General features: G+C 45.6%; 1 protein-coding gene across 3 annotated transcripts in view; it reads right to left on the minus strand.

The window, feature by feature from the left end:
• Positions 1-26,539, minus strand: part of PLPP1 (phospholipid phosphatase 1) — a 220,090-nt gene that overhangs the window by 152,938 nt on the left and 40,613 nt on the right. Inside the window, exon 2 of one of the 3 annotated variants that reach the window (XM_069222113.1) lies at positions 1,018-1,172. The exons of the other annotated variants lie outside the window; for them this stretch is intronic. Within the exon in view, the coding sequence (XP_069078214.1) occupies positions 1,018-1,172 (155 nt within the window). The remainder of the gene's footprint in view (positions 1-1,017; positions 1,173-26,539) is intronic. 3 annotated transcript variants of the gene reach the window in all.

The raw sequence follows: 26,539 nt of genomic DNA on the forward strand, positions 1-26,539 counted from the left end.
GTATGTGTTTACTTACACCATACCATAAAAGGTTTGTGAGGCTGCCCTGATACATTTAGAGCAACACTGCGATGATCTCAGTACACAATGCAGAGGATTTGCTCACTGCCAACAAACGATGAAAATAAGGCTTAAGAGGGACAAACTGTTCTTTTAGAGTTAGCTTATGGCTGCTTGGCACAAAGCTCCTTTTAAGAGTGCCAAAAGAAGAAACCCTGGATCGCAAAAGCAGCAATGCTCGCAAAACCGTTACTCATTCACGCCCAGCCACTTGACTGTGTGGTGGCTTTTGATCCATGCTCTCCAATTGAAACAATGGCGGCCAAAGATGACCTCACCAATCCGTGAAACTTAAAGGGAAAGCATTATCTGCGGTCTGGGGAGAGTGCTTACCTAATCTGAACATGAATAAAACACGCCCTGGAAAATGTTACAGCATTCTACATTGCAGCATTGCAAAATTCCAAGTCTGTAGGACCTGAACTTTTAAAACCCAAATAACCAGGAACCGCGGGAAGATTCGTCACACAATTCAACATAAAACCGTCACTGGGCGCAAAAAGCACGACAGACGTGGAATTCTCAGATATTCTGCCTGAATGCTGGCAAACACAAGATAAAACAACGTGAGTCATTTTGAGAAGCTTGTTGGTGGAAGAATCCTCTATACCTTATGTCGGAGATTATATGTTACAGAAACATTCCGAAATAAGAAGTCAACAAAAGTGTGTACCCTTAGGAATGAAAAACCCCTTGATAAGCAATTCTCAACTCGTACCATTATTTTCCTTACATGGTGATTCCAACAGGACAGCTACACAGCACAAAGATACAGCTAGCAAAGTTCAGCATGATTATAACAGTTAAAAAACACTAATAGGAATAAACTGTTAATTACTCAAACTACAAGCTTTAGCATCCATCTCGGTCACCAAATGCAATCCTTTACATAGATGATAATGTCAGGAACTCAAACAGTGTTTTCCCCCCTAACACCTAGGATACTGGACTACTTACAGATAGAATGGGGAGGGTGAATCCCACTGTGTACAGGACAGTGGAGGTGATGGTGCTTGGATGAAATAGATACTGGATGCTGTCGTCATTACAGAAAAAGCCTCTTTGATACGGCTTGATTTTGGCCAAGTTTAGAACGCCCAAAGGCAAACCAGCTGTTGGGGGAGGATGGGAAACAAATACACAAAAAGGTTAAAAAAAAAAAGTAATCAGTTCACTTCAGCTCTCAGATGAAGCAGCAGAAAGAATATACACAGATTTGACTTCTCGATAATCACAGAAAAAGTGCGAGGAAGCTCATGCAGTGCACACACACATACATACATACATACACACACACACACACACACGGAACAACATTACTAAGATAAAGCATGAACTATACTTATTCAATCACAAGCCAGTAGCTGGAGAGAAGTTAGATGTGAGTGGTTCTAGGGTACCCCATGCCTCATAGTAACCAGGGACTGCATTTCAGAGTTTGTGTATTCCTAAACAATTTTTTCAGCACCACCACTTACAAAATGTTCATGGACGCGTTTCAGACAACAGTAGAGGCCAGTGAAGCAGAGTTCAAGTTAATTGTGCGAATTTAGACGATCTATAGCTTGCAGAGTGCTTACGAGGATTTTATGAACAAAGACAAAAACTTTCACTCCTGTTACAATAAAGTGAAATTGAGTGCACAGCAGCATTTTTTTTATTAGAATTACCTGCTCCAAGGTGACAGACGATTACCTCTGGAAGGTTTAATGACATTTTGCTATCAACAGCTTATTTTCCTAGCTAGCGAATGTAAAGCATTGGACACACATTCACTTTTTAGGAACATCACTTACTGTCTTGAATGGGCGCATTATTCTAGATTTTGTGGCTTTTATGCATTTTTTTTTCTGGGGTGCCGTCCTCTTAAATTATACTTTTATTGTAGTATTTTTCACCCATTTGTATTTGAATGATGCATAGAAACACCTCTCCTCAGGTGCTAATCTACACTTTCCAGCAGCAGAGACGGCTAAGCAGAGCTGCTACATGAACTATGGAAATGTGAGCATCCTAGCCACCTCTATGAATTCAGTGTCCACTGTTCAGGAGAGAAACTTTTGCTCCGTAGCTCATTGCCCGTTTGTTCTCCAGACAGCAGTAGTGCCCTCGGTGTGGTCTTGTGAGTAATAAAACACCCGGCTCAACAGTGCGTGAGTGATTGATTCTGAATAAGAAAATAAGGCAAGTCCTGCGCAGATTTCATAGGAATAAAAGGACCATACTGACCTTGGAGACAATTGTGGGTTTTTACGTGCACTCAGTAAAATAAGCCTTCAATATCTCAGAAGCGGAAATCATACAAAACCAACAGTAATGAAGAAGACAGGGGCTTTTAGCTGACAGTAGATAAAGGTTGCATATAAATGTGCTGTGTATTCGACTGCATGCTCCCACAAAGCATGGGTTTGGGCAAACATTTCTAGATCTCTAGTCATGCTTGGGCTGGCTATGTATCATACATTAACTCCCCTTAACAGGTGAAACAGTTAATCTTTTGTTCCTCAGGAACCTAGACATGTTTCTAAAGCCATCTATAAATTGCATACTAAGTTGTGGTCTAGGATAATAGTTCACTCTTTCAGCGTGTCTAGGGTTCAAGCAGGATACCCCCATATCTTGAAAGGGAAGTTTATTACAGCGTCCATAGAAGGGCTAAAGGGTTAAAGGCCCAACCCTCAAACGACAGAATAATCACTTTGAGACGTGGATGGTACTTTTCGTACTACAAGATTTCACATGAAATATGCCACCAGCACAGCTCATTTCGTCAGAATTGCTAGAGACCGCCAAAGATTATTAAATTGTACAAGAATACACTTATGGCTAGGGCTAAAAGAATACCGATTATGGGAAAACGCTAACAATACTTGGTAACGGGGGAATCTTCAGCTGGTGGTAGAATCCAACAACATGTACCAAGAAATTGAGCTCTGACTCAATCTGAACTGGACCCTACATGTAAATAAATGAGAGCTAAAGTAAATACGGCTATGTCTGGTTTGTCCCTTTTCTACTTGTCTTCCAGGTGAGGTTTCCTCACGTCAAAGAGCTCTGTACTTCTAGATTTAGGTATTTTTTGTATTTACTTTTTTTTATTCCTGAAGACTGGCAAAACAGCTAAAGAAGTCCCTGCTCTAGACCTAAAAATGATTACATGAAAAAAAAAAAAAAAGACGTCGGGGGGGGGGGGGGAGGGGGGGGGAGGGGAGGTGGATTTAAACATGTGAAGTGATGTTTAAAACAAACTGAGGGGCAAATTTATTATCTCACGCAGCATATTGCAGCAAGCCACCTCGCTGCACGAAAAGTTAAATGGCAGGAATGCACCATAATTACCATTGTACGGTATACTCCTGTCCTTACCTAGAGTTGGTGCACTTTCGGCTGCGTTACGTTGCAAGGGTGCCAGCATTGTAGGCAGGATTGTTTTTGTGAAGAAAGGGACCCAGAGGAATTTTACTTGTGCATATGTAGAAAGAAATAAAGATATATCTCACCTAAAAAGGCGTAGCATTTGGACTCATTCCCAGGTCTACCACAAATGCTATATCTGGGAATACGCCAGAATCCATGGTTGAATGTATGGGAACACCCACGCTGCAACCATGGCAGGCCTCCCTGGGGTGGAGTAACACAAGGTAGTAATTTGTGCTGCCTCGTGTTACTCTAGATTTATCAAGCCACGCAGGACCACGCAAGGTGGCCTTGTGTGGCTTGATAAATCTCACTTAGGTTTAGCGTTACTGTAGGAAAATGGCTCCCTGTTGCAGTTAACCCCCACTTTTTGCCTGATATTGATGCTGACTTGACTGAGAAGTGTGCTGGGACCCTGCTAACCAGGACCCAGCACCAGTGTTCTTTCACTAAAAATGTACCATTGTTTCCACAATTGACACCCCCCTGGCACACAGATAAGTCCCTTGTAAAAGGTACCAGTGGTACCAAGGGCCCTGTGATCAGGGAAGGTCTAAGGGCAGCAGCATGTGTTGTGCCACCCTTAGGGACCCCTCACCTAACACATGCACACTGCCATTGCAGATTGTATGTGTTGGTGGGGAGAAAAAGGCATCCCCCTCAGGATGCCATGCACACAAAATACTGCCTGTGGCATAGGTAAATCACCGCTCTAGCAGGCCATATAGACAGCCCTAAGGCAGGGTGCACTATACCACAGGTGAGGGCATAGCTGCATGAGCAATATGCCCCAACGTTGTCTAAGTCTATTCTTAGACATTGTAAGTACAGTGTGGCCACATTAAGTATATGGTCTGGAAGTTTGTCAAAACGAACTCCACAGTTCCATAATGGCCACAGTGAATACTGGGAAGTTTGGTATCAAACTTCTCAGAATAATAAACTCACACTGATGCCAGTGTTGGATGTAAAAACAAATGCACACAGAGGGCATCTTAGAGATGCCCCCTGTATTTTACCCAATCTTTCAGTGCAGGACTGACTAGTCTGTGCTAGCCTGCTGCTGAGAGACAAGTTTCTGACCCCCTGGGATGAGGGCCTTTGTGCCCTCTGAAGCCAGAAACAAAGCCTGCTCTGGGTGGAGCTGCTTCACACCTCCCCCCTGCAGGAACTGTAACATCTAGCAGTGAGCCTCAAAGGCTCAGGCTTCATGTTACAATGCCCCAGGGCACTCCAGCTAGTGGAGATGCCCGCCCCCTGGACACAGCCCCCACTTTTGGCGGCAAGTCAAGGGGAGCTAATGAGAAAAACAAGGAGTCACCACCCACCAGTCAGGACAGATCCTAAGGTGCCCTGAGCTGAGGTGACCCCTGCCTTTAGAAATCCTCCATCTTGATTTTGGAGGATTCCCCTAATAGGATTAGAGATGTGCCCCCCTCCCCTCAGGGAGGAGGCACGAACAGGGTGTAGTCACCCTCCAGGACAGTAGCCGTAGGCTACTGCCCTCCCAGACCCAAACACACCCCTAAATTTAGTATTTAGGGGCACCCAAGAAAGCAAATTCCTGCAACCTGAAGAAACAAGAAGGACTGCTGACCTACAAGCCTGCAGAGAAGGAGGAAGACGACAACTGCTTTGGCCCCAGCCCTACCGGCCTGTCTTCAACTTCAAAAACCTGCAACCAGCGATGCATCCGACAGGGACCAGCAATCTCTGAAGCCTCAGAGGACTGCCCTGGACTAAAGGACCAAGAAACTCCCGTGAACAGCGGCCCTGTTCAAAACCAGCAACTTCTTTGCAACAAAGAAGCAACTTTCAAAGACTGCACGTTTCCCGCCGGAAGCATGAAACATCTCACTCTGCACCCGATGCCCCCGGCTCGACAGTCAGGCAACTGCGAGCCCGTGAGTAACCAGAGACGACCCCCCTGAGTCCCGACAGCGACGCCTGCAGAGAATCCAGAGACTCCCCCTGACCGCGACTGCCTGTAACAAGGGACCCGATGCCTGGACCAAGCACTGCACCTGCAGCCCCCAGGACCTGAAGGAACCAAACTCCAGCGCAGGAGTGACCCCCAGACGACCCTCTCCCTAGCCCAGGTGGTGGCTGTCCCGAGAAGCCCCCCCCTGTGCCTGCACCGCTAGAGTGACCCCCGGGTACCTCCATTGTTTTCTACCTGAAACCTGACGCCTGCTTTGCACACTGCGCCCCGGCTGCCCCTGAGAGTGTGTTCTGTGTGCCTACTTGTGTCCCCCGTGCTCTACAAAACCCCCCTGGTCTGCTCCCCAAGGACGCAGGTACTTACCTGCTGGCAGACTGGAACCGGGGCACCCCCTTGCCTCCATTGAAGCCTATGTGTTTTGGGCACCTCTTTGACCTCTGCACCTGACTGGCCCTGAGCTGCTGGTGTGGTAACTTTGGGGTTGCCTTGAACCCCCAACGGTGGGCTGCCTACGCCCCAAAACTGAGACTTGTACTTACCTCCTAATCTAACCTTTACTTACCTCCCGCAGGAACTGTTGATTTTTGCACTGTGTCTACTTTGAAAATAGCTATATGATATTGGTTTAATCAAAGTTCCTAAAGTATCTAAGTGAAGTACCTTACATTTAAAGTGTTTACTGTAAATCTTGAGCCTGTGGTTCTTAAAATAAAATAAGAAAATATATTTTTCAATATAAAAACCTATTGGCCTGGATTAAGTCTTTGAGTGTGTGTACAACAAATGCTTAACTCTACCCTCTGATAAGCCTACTGCTTGACCACACTACCACAAAATAGAGCATTAGAATTATCTAATTTTGCCACTATCTTACCTCGAAGGGGAACCCTCGGACTTTGTGCACACTATTTTACTTTGAAATAGTATATACAGAGCCAACTTCCTACAGTTACCCTTGCGGGGTTCAACAGATATGTCAAACCTTGATAAGTAAGGGCCAGAGTTTGGATTTTGCAAAACTCTGCATGCTTACTTGCAGTAATTACCGCTTGCAATTACACTTGTAATCTTTTCCTTCACAACCAAATGCTAAAGAAAGCTTCTAGCAGTTGTAAGGCACATTTGAAGTTATCTAAAATACCAATAAAGGAGTCTAGTGGATTTCAACACCTAGAAGAACCAGAAGCACCTCACTTAGCAACCAATCTTCAGGGATGCTGCACAACCTCAAGCATTAATGTGGGACGAACTACAGAAAACATTAAAGGTTTTAGCTGATGTGGGTCTCGAAAACCAGACAAGAGAATGAAGTGTGCCTTCATCTGTCGTATGGCAGATGCTTCTTCATATGTCCTATAGCACAGGCATCCATTTAAAAGAAAGAAGCAAATAAAAATAAAAAAAGTGAAGGGTGGATTGCCTGAATTTATCTCAGCTACTGGTAATTACTCTGGACTACAATCCAGTCTGTTTTAGGAACCAGCCGCATGCAAATCAGGCTTGTACCTGCTTAAACAGGAACAGTCTAGCCTGAACACCCAGGCCTAGTAACCTCTGACCAATTTGATGTTGCTTGAGTTCAAAAAGGACCTAGTACAACAGTTCGGACTGGACTGTTCCTATTGGAGCTGGACCAAGGCTGAGTGCATAGGACGGAGTCCTGTCTGAGGTGGCATAGTGGCCAAAAACAAATGGTGGCGTAACATGTGCCCTCAAGAAATTACCAGTGGCTGAGATCAATGCAAGCATTCTAGCAATTTTTATTTGTATTCCTCATTTCAAAGAAAAAACAGCAGCAAACTATAAAAAACATCCACCCCAGTTTCAGACAGTTCTGCTCAGGGGCGGTTTCTTGGTTAGGACAGCAGGGCAGGCTCAATTTCTGCCTCAATTGTCATCTCATATTTCTTTTTAGGAAAGTTTAATTCATTAAACATTCAGAGAGTGTGACCCTTCAATGGGCACATGTACTAGAGCATATGTGCCGGCCGTTGCAGAATTTATAGGGCTTACCGATTTCAGCCCTGGCCCCAGGTGGCCTACAACACTGTATGGCATTGCCTGAAATGATGAACTGTAGCCTCACTGACTGAAAACAGCCTGGATGCTTTAAGCATAAGCCCTGAGTTTCCAAGGCTGTTGACAATCAGCGAGGGTGCACTGTTTAAACTATTGCAACCCACCCATTTCTTAACTCATCACATCATAGGGTGGGAACAAGCCTCCATGGTCGTACATCATGTCATGGGGGCTTGAGAAGCTTCAAAGGGAAGGAAAGGAATTTCCTTCACTTTGAAGTCTCTCAGAGCATTTCAGAAGCCAGATCGTTAAGCGATCTGGCTGCTGAAATGCCCACTAGACACCAGGGATTTTATTGTAAAAGGAAATTGGCATCAGGTGAGCGACCCCTTGTGCAAGCGTCGCTCCCCAGGGGGGCAATTTGTTTCCAAGGCCTTTTCTGCCCCAAGTCTATTGTTATTAGGCCGATCTGCCCCCTGGGGGGCAAAAACTCTAGGTGCCAGGGATTTTGTTTTTTTAAAGAGGTGGGGAGCGACCCCTTAGGCAAGGGTCACTCCCTGAGGGGGCATATTTATTTTTGCCCCACTTGGGAGCAAATTGGCCTATTTTTGGAAGGTCGGGCAGAAAGCCCACCAGAGGCCAGGGAAGATTTCTTTTTTTTTTTTTTCTTCAAGATAAGAGGGTGGGGGTATGGCCATACCCCCACCCCAAATAAATGGGGCCAAAGTTATTCTGCCTACCAGTGGGCAGATGGGGCAATTATCCCCAATCCACACCCCGGGGGGCAGAAAGTCTACTAGATGCCAGGGAATTAAAAAAAAAAAAAAAAATAGTGTGGTGGTGGCTACCAACCAGTATGGGCCAGGTTATGCTCCCACCCCAACTGAAGGGGGTAACAGTCTTTCAGCTCGCCACCCACACACTAAAACAGCAAGCAAGAGTACATTTGATTATTGTGGGTTTTGGTTTTACATGTGGGCCATGAGAGCTTGGCTAACTCTCACAATCATCCTACTTGGAATGCTGAGGGCTGCACTTTATGGACTTTGAGGCGCTGCCATGTAGAAAAATCCACAAGACCTAGACACATCTGAAAACTAAACAACTGGGTGATTCCAGGGTGGTGTGCTTCACATGCACCCGCACCATTTTCTTACCCACAATGCCCTGCAAGCCTACAACTTTGCAGGAACTCAAACATTTTTCTCATGTTTTTGTAATAGAACCTTCCAGAATCTTCAAGAATCCACAAAATTCCTACCACCCAGCATTGTCTCATCTATACCGATAAAAATTCTGCTGCACTGGTCAACCTAAATATGTATTTTTTTTCAAACTGCCCTTTTGGACCCGTTTTGGTTCCCCCTCGATTTCGACATGTTTTTGGTTCTTTCCTGTCACAAGCACTTGGCCTACCTACACAAGTGAAGTATCATTTTTACCGGAAGACTGAGGGGAACATTGGGTGGTAGGAAATTTGTCCCAGTGCGGTGATCCCACACAGAAATGTGGGAAAATGCGATTTTTTTTAGCTAAATTTGAAGTTTGTTGAGGATTCTTGGTAAGAAAACATTGGGGGGTTTACGTGAGTCACACCTCCCTGGACTCCCCGGGGTGTGTAGTTTTCAGAAATGTCTGGGTTTGGTAGGTGCCCTAGATGGCTGCTGAGCCCAGGACCAAAAATGCAGGTGTTCCCCCCCTCGCAAAAACAGTTAGTTTTGTATTTGATAATTTTGATGTGTCCACAGTGTTTTGGGGCATTTCCTTGTGCAGGCATTAGGCTTACCCACACAAGTGAGGTACCATTTTTATCGGGAGACTTGGGGGGGGGGGGGGAAGGAACGCTGGGTGGAAGGAAATTTGTGGATCCTCTCAGATTCCACAACTTTCTGTCACCGAAATGAGGAAAAAGTGGGTTTTGGGCCAAATTTTGAGGTTTGCAAAGGATTCTGGGTAACAGATCCTGGTCGGAGCCCCACAAGTCACCCAATCTTGGATTCCCCTAGGTGTCTTGTTTTCACAAATGCACAGGTTTGATTGGTTTCCCTAGGTGCCGGCTGAGCTAGAGGCCAAAATCTACAGCTAGGCACTTTGCAAAAAAACATGTCAGATTTCAATGTAAAAATGTGATGTGTCCATGTTGTGTTTCCTGTCGTAAGCATTAGGCCTACCCACACAAGTGAGGTACCATTTTTATCGGGAGACTTGAGGGAACACAGAATAGCAAAATAAGTCTTTCTCTACATTTTTTCCTTCCAACTGTAAGACAGAGTGTAAAAAAAACGTCTATTTGGGAAACGCCCTGTAATTCACATGCTAGTATGGGCACCCCAGAATTCAGAGATGTGCAAATAACCACTGCTTCAACAACTTATCTCATGTCCATTTTGGAAATACAAAGGTTTTCTTGATACCTATTTTTCACTTTGTATATTTCAGCAAATGAATTACTGTATACCCAGTACAGAATGAAAACCCATTGCAAGGTGCAGATCATTTATTGTCTCTTGGTACCTAGGGTTCTTGATGAACCAACAAGCCCTACATATCCCTGCAAGCAGAAGAGTCTAACATACGTAACAGTATATTGCTTTATCTGACATCACAGGAAAAAGTTACAGAGTAAAACGTGGAGACAAACTGCAGTTTTTTCACTTAAATTTCAATATTCTTTTATTTCAGCTGTTATTTTCTGTAGGAAACACTTGTAGGATCTACACAAATGATCTCTTGCTGAATTCAGAATTTTGTCAACTTTTCAGAAATGTTTAGTTTTCTGGGATCCGGCATTGGTTTCACACCCATTTCTTTTACTAACTGGAAGGAGGCTGAAAGCACAACAAAATAGTAAAAAGGGGTATGTCCCAGTAAAATGTCAAATTGTGTTGAAAAATTGGGTTTTCTAATTCAAGTCTGCCTGTTCCTGAAAGCTGGGAAGATGGTGATTTTATCTCTGCAAACCCTTTGTTGATGTCATTTTCAGAGAAAAAAACAAAAGCATTCTTCTGCAGCCCTTTCCCCCCCTATTTTTTTTTTAAACAAACTTTTTGCTGTATTTTGGCTAATTTCTTGGTCTCCTTCAGGAGAACCCACAAAGTCTGGGTACCGCTAGAATCCCTAGGGTTTTGGGAAAAAAAGGATGCAAATTTGGCATTGGTAGCTTATGTGGAGAAAAAGTTATGAGGGCCTAAGCGCGAACTGCCATAAATAGCCAAAAATGAAAAAATAAAAGGATCGGTACAGGAGGGGAAAAGGCATGGCAGCGAACGGGTTAAAGCAAGCAGCAGACTCAATGAGAATCGAGAATGGCTGGCAGTTAGTCTCACAGGCAAATGTAATCATTTGGCGTTATGTATGGAGAAGGCCTAGAGCAGATTTTTAATGGGCTGTATGATTCAGGTGCTAAGCACGTGGGGAAAAAAACAGACCTTGAAATATACCCCTACTTGGCCCTTATTTCATATCATTCACCTGGGCATCTATACATATGTTAAATATTCTGCATGCTCTAGTCATCTTGTTTCTGAGCAATTAGATGGCCAACCCTATTTTTGAGCAGTTTAGGAAACTTGTTTCATCAATGTAAACTGTGGATTAATTGTAAATCGGAATTAATCACAGCGCTGCTAGGCTCAGCATTTGCAGCCTGCGTTCAATTGCAGTCTGTCCTCCTCTTGCAGACAAAGTTGAACCTATTCTGAGTATAAGAAGAGAAACAACTTTAATATGCCCCTTCTTAACTAGATTTACTTTATGTTAAGAAAAGAACATCCACCCAGCTTTGATGTAGACGGAGGTAATTACTGTTAATGACTCACGCCTCCAAAACACACCTTCTTCTAATTAGGTTGAAGCACTTGAACACCAGAAAATTATTTTAAAAAAATTATTAGAGATTTTGACGGAAATTTACTGATATCAAAAGGTTGCAAAGCAATATTGTGTTTCCTCTTGTCTGGCGAACGCAGTAATTGAGAACGTGGTTCAAATACAGGCAAGCAAATGTACTTCCATCACGAAGAATTGATGGCAGGTTGCTCTGGTGATTCACTAGTGATGAAAGGACACATAGATGGATGGGTGTGCGGAAGAGTTGCAGGAGACTGTGTCCAGAAGGATGAGTGGATACATACATGAACGAATGGATGAAGGGTCCATATGATGGACAAATTAATAGATTATTTTCTAGTGAATGGATACATGGATGGGTGGGTGGATGAGTGAGTGGGAGAGTTTCTAGAAGAGTGGATGCATGTAAGTATGAACAGATGAATACAGTGGACGATGGAAACATGGATGAATTAATGGGGGGATTAATGGGTGAATGATGCACGAGCTAAACACCCTTATGTTATCCGGACTCGCTCGCCATGTAAAATTCATCCCTAAATTTTACACCCCACCACTTTGAAATATCACCAGCCGCCACTGGTCCTGCTTTGATAGAACACTAAATAACTTAAGTTGGGTTGCACTAAAGGGTGAGGGGTGAAATAGAAGGCACCATAAAGAGATGATTTATACAAACCACTGAAGAGGTTAAAATGTACTGACAAGTTGAAGCTGTGCAGTAAAGGGCAATTCAATGCACAAGTACCTCTTAAACCAAGAGGTGACTTACTGCTGTATTAATCCTATTTAGATGCACGCAGTCAGACTGATGTGGATTGTTAGTAGTTCAGGCTAACAGTACACCACATTGCCTCCTTTAGATGAATTTCGCGCTGTGGTTTGTGAGGTAATTACTAGTCACTGAGATAACAGTATTGGCAATATAAATTCAACTTCCAACCCTGACGTGGTAGAAAAACATGCTACATCCCCACAGAAAAACAGTTCGTGTGAGCTTTGTAGTGAAGTCACAACTACAAAGGCTTGGATGGATAATTCTAGTGGGACCACAAGCATGACAGGGGAGTCAAGCATCTATTTAGTTATCCTGCAGAGTACATATGACAGAGCATTTAATTAAACAACGAAAAATGGCATGTTCTTCTGGTTCATCTGGCGGCCTGCTCCCGCCAGCTGCAGTTCAGCAGCTTCCGGTGGTTTGTTAGACAGGTTTGGCTTCTAAAGCGAGAGACCGAAAAGTATAAGAGAGCATAAATACGCTTTCGGTTTTATGTTAGTGGTTTTGTATAGAGCGAAGTAGACCCACAAGGGCAGCAGAGTCCTTTACATATATAAACGGAGAAGTACAATACACAGAAATAAACAATTTACAGACATTACTTTAGCTTAGACGAGTACATTTGGGTTCAAATGATCATAGATCAAAAAACATAGAACCCAAGCTATAAAATACAGTAGTTTGAATTTTAGGTTGGGTAAACTGAAAAGGGCTCTGACGGGCAAATGCCTTATACAGTTACTGAATATCTACAGATGTACATTTTCAGAGCAAAACATATTCCACTATAGCAGGGTGTCGGAAGTCTGTAGAATCACAAGTAGAAATGACAGCGTAAAGAAGCAAATATTGGACTGCTCTTTTAAAAGGTTCACATGACTGATTTGTCACAATGGTGAAGGTAGGGGGTATAATTTCACATGGGCGTCCTTTCTTAAAACAATTGCTTTAAAGTTATTAATTACAAAAATGTGTACAGTAAGGAAATGCTTCTATTTGTATGTTCACCCCCACATTTTCGGACTGATGTTACTGCGAGTGCACGGCAGCCTGCAAACCAGACCTCAGTGTCACCGTTCTAACCCTAAACAAATTGCATGTCGAAATGGATACACTCAATTGGCAAGGACGGACTTATAAGTCCCCAGTAAATGGTACCCAGCGCATGTAAAACAGAGTGCCCACTCAAGGCTGCAGCACTGTTTTCACCACCCTTCGTGTGACAAGGTATAAAATGGCTCTCAGCCTCCCTCTGCAAACTGGAAGGAAGTATTTTCACTACGAGTTCCACTTTACCATTTAAACCACAGGGAAAACCATCTCCCCTAAGGAAGGCTTATGGAACTATCACAGCAAGCTGTCATTTTGTTAATTAAGACATATGTTTTTTGATATGTCTTAACAGCAACACTTCCAAATCGTCCTTTTGCTGTGAATAAAGTTAGTAGCTCCATTGGCTAACAGAGCTATTGGGTGGCATCCCACCCGGCTATCTTCTGAATGGGGCTACCAACCTAGGTTGTGTAAATTATCAAATCAATTGTGGCATTAAATGCAACTTGATGGTTACGTTTAAATTAATGTCACTTTTAGAGATAAGCAATGTTCAGAAAGTTGCTACTCCGTGCCTCTGCTAGTCCAGTGGCCCCACAAAGGCATACACACACAGATAGATTTCTGTCCATCTGGGGAGATGTGTGAATGGCTCATGAACAAAAGGCAGTTGCAGCAGAGTGAGATGTCACCTCCTCTACCATTATAGCCAGTAGGGGAGTTAGCCCAGAAAGCGTGCTTCAAAGGGAAGACGCCTTTGATGGGGTGACAGCCACAACACCTCTGGGAAGGATGCCTTTTGTTCTTGTAGACAGAATGGAGATAAGATCAGAAGGGGAAACTCATTCCCAAACTGGTTTTTACTATGGCCACACTTCTAGAATGGGCTACCAAGCTACAGACGAACAAAGAATAGTCCTGCCACCTTAAGAAGGGCAAGAATGTGGCATTCTGAATAGCCAAATGCCACTCACCCAGGAATGTTGTCACCAAGTAGGAGGGGACCAAGTAGCCCATTGGCTAGTGACCACGTGGTACCTTCAGGGAACTTTCCTGGAACAAATATGGCACCCTTGAATCTCAGATCATGCTGGAATCCAACAGGGAGGACTGAAGAAGGACTGCCCAGCTGCTCTTGGACCCGCAAAAAGAAGCTGCATGCTCGGAAGGACTGCACCTGCTGCATTTGAGCAGCAAAGTTTGGATTGTGCCTATGGCTCATGGCAAAGTTGATTACCGGCCTCTAACAACAGTGACTCCAAGAGTAAGTTAGCTGATCTCCTGGAAGCAGCTACCAGGACACAAGAGCTGAAAGAGCCAGAATGAACAAGTTGGTAGCCTGTTGTGACGTTTTGACACTACCAGTCACTGGGCACCAGAGAGGACAAATCCAAGACAGCCAGAACCTGCACCCTTATCTGCCGGACCTGGGAGAGCTATCAGAGTCCAGATTTGTCGTACCCAAGAGACACTAGCCCCCACCAAAGGATTTTGTCTCAACCGCAGTTGCCCAGAATCAGCTGGCCTGCCACTTCACCATTCCGAGAGACCCCCCGACCTCTGTGGCCAAGTTTGCCCCACTTCACCTGTGGATCAAGGAGCACCCACAAAGGCACCCCTGTCGACCACACCACAACCAGAGAATCCTTTGAGCATCTTTTTGCCTGCATCCCTCAGCATCAGGACCACTTTGTTAATGTGTATGGAGGTTGCCCTGTAAAGTTTGGATCATGCTTACAAAAAAAAAAAAAAAAACCTCTGGTTGCCAGGTATCCTTCCTAGCCCCCTAGACCTCTGTCCTACCGACTTGGTCAACAACTTGAGCTGGAGTTGCAGAACTGTTTCAAAAACTCCAAACTTTTTGTTGGCCAATGTTTGTTTGCGGTTGATATAAAAGTTATTTATTTCTTCTAAAATTCCTATCTCCTGAACCTCCAGTGGATTCTGATGATCAAGGTCTCTAAAAATTCATAAAAATATAATCTATTTTTATAATGTGGTGTTTCATTTCTTTGGTGTTGTGTGACTTTTTTATTTCTTTCAGTATGTTGCTAAATGTTATACAATATGTTCCTTTGCTAAGCCTTACAGCTTGTAACTACACCTACTCAGGGTTGACTTTAAGGTTGAATAAACGTACCTGACTGGACTAAAGACAGTATTTGAGAGTGCAGTGAACAAGAAGGCCTTGCAGCCATATCATATAGTACACCCAAATCCTCACATGTAGTTTAAAGGTGCAGTTTCTGTACTCCAGTATCAGTACTCCAATCGGTGCAACAGACCCCCCCCCCCCCCCCCCCCCCCACCCACCCCCAAGGCATTCAATTTTGTTATCATGGTCGCCTTGAACTTTTCTTTATTTCTCCTCCCTCTGTTCCTGGTTATATAATGTCAGAAGTCCCTGTGTCACAATACACCACACAGAAGGGCTCCACAATGTTTGTGTTTGATGCTCCTCAGCAGAGTACTTGACTTGGAATTTTTTGAGTTTGGTTTTGCAGTCTATGTTTTCAAATGCACACTCTCTGGCTGCCATAAGCAGAAACTCCGTGAGGACTACTCACACATTTACAAACACTACGCATTGTAGTGTAGCTATAAAAAGACGCCCTAGAACAGAAGACTGAATAGGATATTTCAAGTCACCGTGGAGTGTATTACCATGATGATTTAGAATATATATATGACTAACTCAAATGGGTTGAAAACATTTCAAATACTGCCGTAGTGTCCCGAGCAAAAGCCAATCAAAGCATAGAACCTGCCAAGGCATAAGAGGAGGATCAGGGCCAGGAACATCCAGACCTCCCATGATAATTAATGCACAGTTTGGTTTTAAATTCTGCATCAAATCTTCCTTGCCAATGAGGTTATTGTATGAAGATGGTTTTGCACCGTTTTCTCTTTTCTCCCACATCTGCTCTTAAAGGAGCATAATCCAAGGGCATTGCACAGAATTGTAACCTGAATATAGAACTATTGGCATGAAGATACCGTAATTCCGACCTATAAAGCAAAGCCATTAGTCATAAGCCCTGGAGAAATAGGCATTGTAGGCTGTCCGTGGGCAGCAAGGGCAAACGTCTCCAAAACTAACAAAAGGCGGAGGGGCGATGTCAGCAACAGAAGCAACTCAAGGCTCCCCTTATACATATATGCTCTCTTACTTCCCCCTTCCAATCTTCTCCTGCTTGCCTCCTGTCCATGTGTCCATCAGACTGCCTTACGCTATCCTTTCACCTTCTTGTGTTCATTTGTAAATCTGTTGTTCTTATGCTTCTTCTTATTCTGCATTGATGAGGTCTTTGTGTAGATAGTACCCTTGATTCTCGCTCGGCTTCATATCCAGCAACAATAATGCATCAATGACACTTTCTGCAGTTGCTGTGTTGGCTTCACTACTATAATTATATTATTCTGGTTACTGTTTTCTCAAAAGGAACAACTTGTGTTGTGTATCATCTATACAGTATGTAGGCACTATAAGACACCTCATGCCTCATTTACACATCCTGCCTCTTCACCTCGGCATTTCAGGTTCCTTTTCTGTCAGTTGTGTCTGCCCGTTTGCGTAGGAGAGCTAGTACTGCTATTGCCTATACTGCACCTGTTCTGTGTGCGCGACTACTGGTAAGTAAAATGTGTGTTTCTGCCGTCTCACCTATAGCACTATGTGAGGGAAGCCTACACTGCGGGTGCCGTGCTCTACTGGGTCTGAGCTTGCTTGCACTGCGGAAGTGTGCTCTGACAAGCTTGGGAATTACTTTTCCCTAAACAATAGTGGTAACAGTTTTGTAAATCTGGGTTTATTTTTATGCTTAATGTATGGATGATTACTTGGCTTGTTCTTTAAAACACCCTTAATACCCACCAATAAATCACAAAATAAAGCCAAATTGGCAATGTATGCAGATATTCCCTGCTAGCAGTGTGCACCAATGAACAGCAGAACACAGACACATTCCTCTCCCAGGAATGCTCCTTCAGAATTCACTTTAAGCCGTCGCTTGCAACCAAACAGTTGTTCAAAAAGTGAGAATAAATGTATCATTTCCTATTTAAAAAAAAAAAAAAAAATTCTCGATGGGGTGGGGGAGAACACCCGCAACCCTCCTAAAGAATTGTCTATCAAACAATGGGACTTGCTCTCATGTCGCTCTCATTTTAAATTTCAGCTGTTACTACTTTGCGTAAAATTATTCCATGTTAAAACGAGTGTTCAGCACAACGGGGTTGTAGAGAAGCATGACAAGCATGTTAACACCAAATTTGCGGATGACAATGCATCCTAACCTGCTACGTTATTCATGGTCAGAAGGTCCGGCAAGTATCGCTAGATGGACAACAGTGCATACCGGTATGTCTAAAGCACGTATGAAAAACCATCCGATCAAGTGAGATCAGAAATACCGATCCGCAAAATGAAGATATATAAATCTACTGCTGAATTGCCGAAGTATAGACGTGCATGAACAACATCTGTAAAACTTACTTTGACTTGACTGCAAGCTCCCTAAGCCTCCTCAAATGTTAAAAGGCATTTGGTGGCCAAGATGGTGGCGGAGCTGTTGTGTCGGGCTGAGCTCCGACCCTTACCCGGGTGAACCAGATGGTATGCTGTGTGCCTGCGCTCATCCCGGGGATATCTGAGGGCATCTCACCACCCCAGTACCCACAACCCAAGTGGTGTGGGATAACCGCCAATGGTGCGGGGTGGACTTGTCTGGGCCAGCGCTGCAGTTTGACACCTGGTCGTGGGAGAAGAGGAGATGTGACTGCCAACAGCTACGTGGGCCTGGGCGCCTGCCTGCAAGGCCCTTGCCGGGGAGGACAGGACCGGCCTGTCGCCCAGACATCAGGGAGCCGTGGCAGCTACTGGACACGGCCACGCTTCATTAGAGCAGCCTACTTTCTCCCTTCTACTGGAGACGAACCCAGCTGGCCTGATGGGGATGTGCGACAAGTTAGACATTTCATGCTGCGAGCCCCCGCCCTCCTGTGAATAGTGGTGTTGTTGTACTTGGGGCCTTCCCCCATGTGGCCCCAGCTGGAGTAGGGGGGCCTGGGGAGTGTATCGGCCCCAGATTGTTGGCCCTGATGGAAGTGGCTCACATCTGCATTGGACTTTGCAGGTGGCACTGAAGCCCTGAGGAGTGGCCCTTGTGAGGGGGAGTGAGGGGAGGATCTTGCCCCTGATTGGTGGACAACGAAGTGATGTGTTTAGTCCCCGGGGGACAATTCTGGAGTGCGGAGCGGCGCTAGGCACAGTCATTTGGGCCACTTTGAGATCCTGCAGGCGATCCGGGACACAAAAACCACCTTGGAATCCAAAATAGATGTGGATTCCCTAGATATTGGCCTGCTCCACGCAGATCATCAATGGCTGGTGCAGAGGATGGATTACACAGAGTCAGCCCAGGCTACAATGCATCCCACACTATAGGAACTACACTCAAAGGTGCAGGGAACAAGAGCGGATATCACCTGCTTACAGCGAAAGGCGAATGATGCTAAAGGGCACTCAGGGAAAAATAATTATCACCGTGGGTTTCCTGGCTTGCTCCAAAGGCATGAATAAGGAACTTTTCCTTGAAAAGTGGTTGATTGATACAGTATTGGCTGGTATGGGCTCACTGGCTGCTGTGACAACCACCACTGCCGGGGGCGCAATCACCAACCGTGATTGAAAAGTTGCTAAAATATAGAGACCAATATTGGATACTCCAGCTTATCAGAACATAGGTTTGGTAATTTCAGTGTTAAGGCAACTTCAGTGCTTTAACTGATGCAATATTGTTAGTTGCCTACAAGCCATACAACATAATTGTTAATTATTTGATGGATATGATATAATTCCTTAATATTGTTTCTTGCTAAAACTGAATGATAATTACAGTGCTTAAGTTAGCATAATAGTGTTGGCTGTTGAATTCTATAACTCATGTCACTGTGCTGTCAGTCTAACGTTGGACAGACTGTAACCCTATAATACTGTTAAAAACTAAATATAAAGATTGCAGATTAGTTCTTTATTTATGACGTTATGTGTATTCTTACGAAGTTCACAACTCCCCACTACCGCAACTGTATTTGATTCTTGCATAATATCTTACCTTAGATTTTAAGAATGGTCCATGCACAAAACAGAAATGAGCCATTTAAAACACTATCGGATGTCAAATCAAATAGGAGTTCTGTGTGCAAGTACTATGGTTACTGATAAGCCGTCAATCACTTACAGACGGAGCAAAACCATCAGGGTGATTGTCTGCCTCAGGAGGAGGGTGCCACAACTCCTGACTGTTGTTCCTTATCCGTTATTTGACTGTAGCAGTGTTGGTCAGGGCAATTAGTTTGGTCATATGTTAACTTGGTGTTTTAGGTCTGTTTGTACATTACCGCATTTTGCAGTTTAAGAAAAAGTTATATTTTTATGTGTTGCAGTCCTGATGAAGGCCTTTTTTGGGGCGAAACGCACTTGCTGCACTACTGTTCGTGTATGAAGAAAAAGAAGAATTTAGACAAGAAATCTTCTGATCAACTTTGCAACTCTGATTATTTTTATACTTTAGATTGTGTGTTGCCTCTCTAATATACAAAAATATCCATGGTAAGAAAGTTTACTTCCTATACTCATACCTAATCCCTGTCTAACACATGAAGGCTATGGTAGAGGTAACCAAACATCACAACTTAATGGGCTGGAGGGAGGCAGGTGTAGCACAGGTAAGGGACCTTTATGCGGAGGGCACCCTACGGTCATTCCAGGAGCTCATTGACGCATTCAGCAAACCGGTGGAAAAATTCCTCATGTATAATGCAGTGCTCAAGCATTCGCCTCACACTGGGTGTAGGAAGCTGGCCTAGTGTGGGGTTAGCACCTATGGTGTTATTATATTATACCAGGTCCAGGTATCCCCTATTTGTGAAGGGTAGGCAGTGTCTAGGAAGCCAGGGCTCTCTAGAGGTAGCTGTGGATGAGCAGCCAAGACTTATCTAGGAGACACGCAAAGCTTATGCAATACCACTGTAGTCACACAGCACTCACACACATGAAAGAAGCACACATTGTTACAAAAATAAAGGTACTTTATTATAGTAACACAATTACTAGAATACGGACTAGGCAATCCCCCAACTGGAGGTCAGTAAACACACTACTATATACACATTACCAATCAGTAAACAGCATAGAAAGCAATAAGCATTGGTAAACGCAATAGCAAATAGTGAGGGGCAAACCATATACTAAAAAAGTGGAATGTGAAAGGCATTTCCTCACCTAAGGAAGTGGAATCTGTAGAAGGGAGCTGGAGGAACAGGGAGCCCCAAGAGGGGAGTACCAGAGTGACCCCGAGCGACCAGGAGAGCAGAGGTAAGTACCTGGGTTTCCCCAAAACCAACAGGAGGACTTTGGAAAAGGATTATGCAAGACCCAACCAAGACTGGAAGAACCCAAAGGTGGGTCCTGAAAGAAGAGGACCTGCAAAGGAAGGAGACCAAGTTCAGTTTGTGATGGAGTGTCCAGCTGTGGTAGAAGCCACTAGCCACCCTTCTGTGGAAGCAGTGCCGCACAGGAGATGAACAGAAATCCCAGGAGTGATGCAAGTCATGTCCCTCGTCGGCGGTCGAGATGCAGTCGGTTAGTGGTGCTGGAAAACGACCAAGCCTTGACAAATGCAAGAGACAGAGAAGAAGGTTTGCAAGGCTGAAGAGGAGCAGCAAGGTGCAGGGGACTCAACCCAAGGAGGGGAGTCCGGGGTGACCCTCTGCAGCTGGGAGTGTCACAAGAAGAGGAGGCAGCCCCCACAGGCAGCAGGCACAGGAGTCGCAGTGAGGCCCACTCAGCACACCTGAAGAGGAGCCCCACTTCACTAGAGCAGCAGGCAGGAGACTATGCTTTGAGGAAGGAGTGATGGGGCTGGGGCTACACGGACCCTGAAGATCCCTTGGAGAAGGAGCAAACAAGCCTTGGTAGCTGCAAGAGTCGAGGTGCACAGGGGTACTTTCCTGCAAGGAAAGGAAAGAGCTTACCATCTCCCAAGTTGGACAGCTGGTAGAGAGGACCAAGGGGACCATTCCGGACCATCACCTGTGATGCAGGATCCACGCAGTTCCAGAGGAGAGAAGATCCACGCAGCCGGTGATCGTTGCCTGCAAAGGCAGGGAGTGACTCCTTCTCTCCAAAGGAGATTCCTTCTTACTTCTTGTCCAGGATGAAGACAAACTGCCCTCAGAAGATGCACAGCTGGGGAAATGTTGCAGTGGCTCGAAGGAGCCGGAGAAACAATGTTGCAGAACGGAGTCCTTGCTGTAGATTGTCGGTTCCTGGAGGGTCTAGTTGCAGTCCCAGTGGCCAGAAGATGAAGAAAACGATGCAAAGGAGTCCTACTGGAATTTTGCAAGCTGAATCGGAGACCCCACCCAGGATGGAGAGCCTAAGTAGCCCAGGAAGGAGGATTGGTCACCTAGCAGGGTGACCACCTACCAGGAGGGGACTGTGACCTGGCCACTCAGATGCTCCCAGGGTCCTCTGCCCACCTTGGATTCAAGATGTCAGAATCAAGTGGCCACATGGAGAAGCCCTGGGCACCACCACTAGGGGGGGTGATGGACAAGGGAGTGGTCACTTCCCTTTGTCCAGTTTCGCGCCAGAGCATGGACTGGGGATCCTTGGATTGGTGCAAACCGGTTTATGCAAGGTTGACACCAAATGTGCCCTTCAAAGCATACTGGTGGCTTGGGAAGGCTACCCCTCTCAAGCCATATAATACCCATTTCCAAAGGGAGAGGGTGTTGCCTCCCTCTCCCACAGGAAATCATTTGTTCGGTCTTCCTCTACCTAAGCTGCCAAACGGCAGGAGGGCAGAAACCTGTCTGAGGGGCAGCGCAGGCTGCCCAGAAAACCCCAGAAGACTGGTAGGAGCAATGCCCGGGGGGGGGGTCCTCTGAGGAGCCCCCAGAGTGCATGGAATCATACAATCAATACTGACAACAGTATTGGGGTGTGATTCAGACATGTTTGATACCAAACATGCCCAGGTTCGGAGTAACAATTATATAGCTGGACACAGATAATGACTGGTGTCCAGTACAAGGGTAAAATGGCTTCCCCATACTTATGAAGTCCAGAAAAATGGAGCTGGAGCTTGTAGGTGCACCTCTTCTCATGCAGGGGTGCCCACCCTGCCCCCAGGGCTAGGAGGGCCTACCATAGGGGTGACATACAGTGACCTGTAGTGAAAAGGCGCATGTACCTTTTCACGCAGGTTGCAATGGCAGGCCTGCAGACACATTTTGCATGGGCTCCCATGGGTAGCACAATACATGCTGCAGCCCATGGGGAACCCCTGGTGCCCCAATGCCCTGGGTACCTAAGTACCATATACTAGGGACTCATATGGGGGCACCAGTATGCCAATTGAGGGGTCTGCAAAGTCCTAAGCAACCAAATTTAGAGGGAGAGAGCACAATCACTGGGGTCCTGGTTAGCAGGATCTCAGTGAAAACAGTCAGGGTGGGGGTGGGAGAGATCACTCCACATCCTACTGTGCTAACGCTCCACACAAAGTTTTGCTGCTGCAGCACACATGAATTTATACTGGCTCTTTATCTTGCACTACTGGTCCACAAACAGGCACCGGACATTTGGATCAGAGTCTGCTGGAAGGCAGCTTTCTAAACGCAGTTTTCAGATAAACAGTGGGCAAAGGCCCTCCAGCAGGTGCAGTGGGATCTTCTAGAATCCCCGCTTTGCCCAGTTTAACTACCTGCATCAAATATATCTCACATCACACCACATAGCATGAATGTACCCACCACAAATTCTGGGTGCTGTTGATGTGGGGTTCTTGAGGTGGTGTGGGAGTGTCCGCGACTGGGCGGGCATGGGAGGAGATAGCAAGGACTACCTCTGGCCTGGTTGACACCATTGTTGTGGCCACCCCAGAATCTTGTTTGCTGGGCATTAGACCCAGGGCTAAGGGAGATAAATACCTTCATAGGTTTCTTCACCTGGCGTTTATCTTATAAAAGAGGCAAACAGCAATGGCATGGAAGTCTCCGGTAGTACTGGAAGCAAAGTGCTGCCTCCAAGTGTAGTTAAAATGGGTGAGGGTTGAGTCTGATGTTCTGCCAGAGTTCCACAGGCAGGGGAGGGCGTTTCCGGAGAGAAGGGTTATCATTTGAGATGTCTACATACAGAAGTTAGAGACGAAAGATTACATGAGACACTTTAGGCACCTTGTTCTATACCCCTTCATGTTTTTCTATTCTAATTAAGGGGGCCCCGTACACTGGGGTGCTGAGCTTTTAGCAGTGTTCTGGCAGGAATGGCACAGTGTGAGGAAATACTGTGGAGCAATTGGAAAAGGGGTTGGATGCTGGTGGAAGAGTGCCCCTTTTTGACATGGTCACCCCCACCTTTCCACCAAGTATTCGATGCGATTGTGACTGAAAATGCAATGGGTCTGTCCTAACCAGGTCCCCAGTGCCAGAACACTTTACCTAAAACTGTGCAATTGTTTCCCAATTGGCAATACCTTTGGTCCCTCTGTAAGTCTGTAGTAAATGGTGCCCCTGGTACCTAGGGCATGGGTATCAAGGAGGGTTCCCAAGAGCTGCAGCATGTATTCTGCCACCCTCAGTGACCCCTCACCTAGCACACACAGACTGCCATTGTAGGCTGCGTGTCTCAGTGCAGCTCTAAGAGTGAAAATACGACATGGCACACAGCCCGTGTGCCATGACCCCCAACACTGTGTGTAATATATGCACGTTACTCCTACCATAGGCCTTACAGTCCTAAGGAAAGTTGCATTACATTACATTACATTACATGTGAGGACGTATCTGCATGATCAAATATGCCCCTGCTACGTCTGTCGGTTCTCAGACATTGTGAGTGAACAGGGAAGCCTTTTAAGTACATGTGCCGGACACTGGTTACTTCATGTTTCCCAGCTACATGATGGCTTCACTGATAACAGGGGTGTTTGGTATCAAACATCTCATATTAGTAAACACTCACTGATGCCAGTGATGGAGTAATACAAACACCCAGAGGGTGCCTTAGAGGTGCCCCCTGAAAACCTACCAACTACCAGTGTGGGGCTGACTAGTTTTAGCCAGCCTGCCACCACCAGACACGAGTCTGCCATCCAAGAGTGAGAAGGCTTTGCTCGAGTGGTCATGAATAAAGCTTGTTCTGGGAAAGGTGATTACACACCCCATCCAACACGATGGACTCTGAACCTGCATTCCAAGGCAAGGGGATTCAAAGAAGCCCACCGCACTTGGTATGCAGATCTGGCTTCACTAACAGGAGCGATGTAAACCCCCCTACCCCGGGGCCCATTTGGCACTTGGCCAGGTGGGAAATTTAGTTTTCAGAGAGGTGTGTCCATCCCTCAGGTCATTCCCACTTCTAAGGTGGGCTGCCTAATGTGGGCACAACCTATAAAATTCTGCCATCTTTGTGTTGGCAAATTTAGGAACTCTGGGACAGGGTTAGGCACACATCCTACGGAAAGTGGTCATATAGGGAATGTAGTGACCCCAGAGGTAAGTAGCCCATTGGCTACTACCCTACACTCCCTGAAAACAACCCTAAATTCAGTGTTTATGGGACCTCCTGGCACCAAGAAATCAGTTTCCTGCTGCCCAACAAAGTAGGAGGACACCCAAAGGCCGCAAAAGCAAAGCCCGAGGAAGAAGCACCTGACTTAGCTCCAGCCCTGCCGGCCTGTCTGCTGTTCCCACTGATTTGCCCTAAAGTGGACTCTTCCTCCAAGCTGTTGTGGCTCCAATAGGCTGGGAAGCCTGTCTGCCTTCAACAAAGACCCAGGAACTCGCACAGAGCAGCTTCCCTGCATCTTGCAGGTACCACAAGCCAACAGTGAGGACTTCGGACCACAGAAAACTTGACACCGGAAAGCACTACTGCAACCGTGCTGCTTAGCCTGAATTGAAGTGGACCAATGGTGCCAATGTGGCTTCCTAGCCCTCCAGAGCCAAAGCCCACCTTGCACTTGCCCAATGTGAACTCGCCGACACGGTCTGCAGCCCCCATCAACATGGAGTGCTCCGATGGAGAAAAACCTAATGCCGGAGGACACAACTGCACCTGTCGCTGCTGGCCCGTGAACAAGAGGACTGAAGGCGCCCCCTCATCCCCAGACACCTAAAGATTGGAATCCACTTTTTGGTTCCACCTGATTAGATCCCCAGTCTTCACTTGCAGCATCTTTCCAACCGGACCAATCCCCATTGTCCTATGACCTGTTGGTGTGGTCCTGACCCTTGGCCAATACTTGCCTAAGTCCAGGAGATTGGTCCTTTAAGTCACTGTACTATACCTGAATGCAGTACTTGTTATTCCCTCTATAAGACCAGAGGTTAGTTGGGTATAGGGGCTTTTAGTCGGGTATGGTGAGGTGAAATGTCAGATTTCACCAGGAATCTATATATATATATATATATATATATATATATATATATATATATATATATATATCTCTCTCTCTCTATCTATCTATTTGGGAATACTTCAAAAATGTTGGTTATTTCACAAAATAATGTGCTTTCATTCACTTACTGCCCTAACAATCTGCATTCCTCTCCTTTTCCACTGCCCCTTAGGTCCCTCTCACGCACCAGCTTGTCGTACAATGTATTTCAACATTATATGCCAGCGTGATAGGAAATCCAGAACTCACCACCTCAGCAGACCCCCCCCCCAATTTTACAGACCAAGCTACACCCCGCCAAAGACATGTTCATGCAGGACGCATACATTTCAGTGGCTTTAGGCATAGTGTGAGAAGAGTCCTCTTTTTGACATAGTTAGCCCCCACTTTTTGCCTGATGTTTAATGTAGCCAAGACACTGGAGTGCCCATGGCCCCTACTAACCAGGTTTCCTGGGTCAGAGCTCTTTCCCTAAACTGTTGTGATGCATTGACACAATTGGAAACAACTTTAGCTGCCACTGTAAGCCCGTAGTAAAAGGTACTTAGGTACCCACCCAGGACATGGGTTATGGAGGGTAGGCCGCTGAGAGCAGCAGCATCGATTGTGACACTCTAGGACTATGCACCCAGTCCTACCACTGTAAGCTGGGTACCCTGAGGTGCAAACTTAAAACAAAAAAACTCGACTTGGTACACTACCTGTGTGCTCTGTCCACTATACACTGCATGCACTATGGGTAAGACACCCCTCTGGCAGGCCTTCCAGCCCTAAGGCAGGGTGCACCATATTATATGTGAGGGCATAGCTGCATGAGCAATATGCACCCACTGTGACCTTGCCTAACATGGGACATAGTGAGTGAACAGAGCAGCCATTTTTATGTATGTGTTGGACACTGGTCAATATGAGTTTCACAGCTACATGATGGCCACTCTGAACCCTGGG

Source organism: Pleurodeles waltl, chromosome 1_1, assembly GCF_031143425.1.
Source record: "Pleurodeles waltl isolate 20211129_DDA chromosome 1_1, aPleWal1.hap1.20221129, whole genome shotgun sequence".
In the NCBI taxonomy this organism is placed as follows: Eukaryota; Metazoa; Chordata; class Amphibia; order Caudata; family Salamandridae; genus Pleurodeles; species Pleurodeles waltl.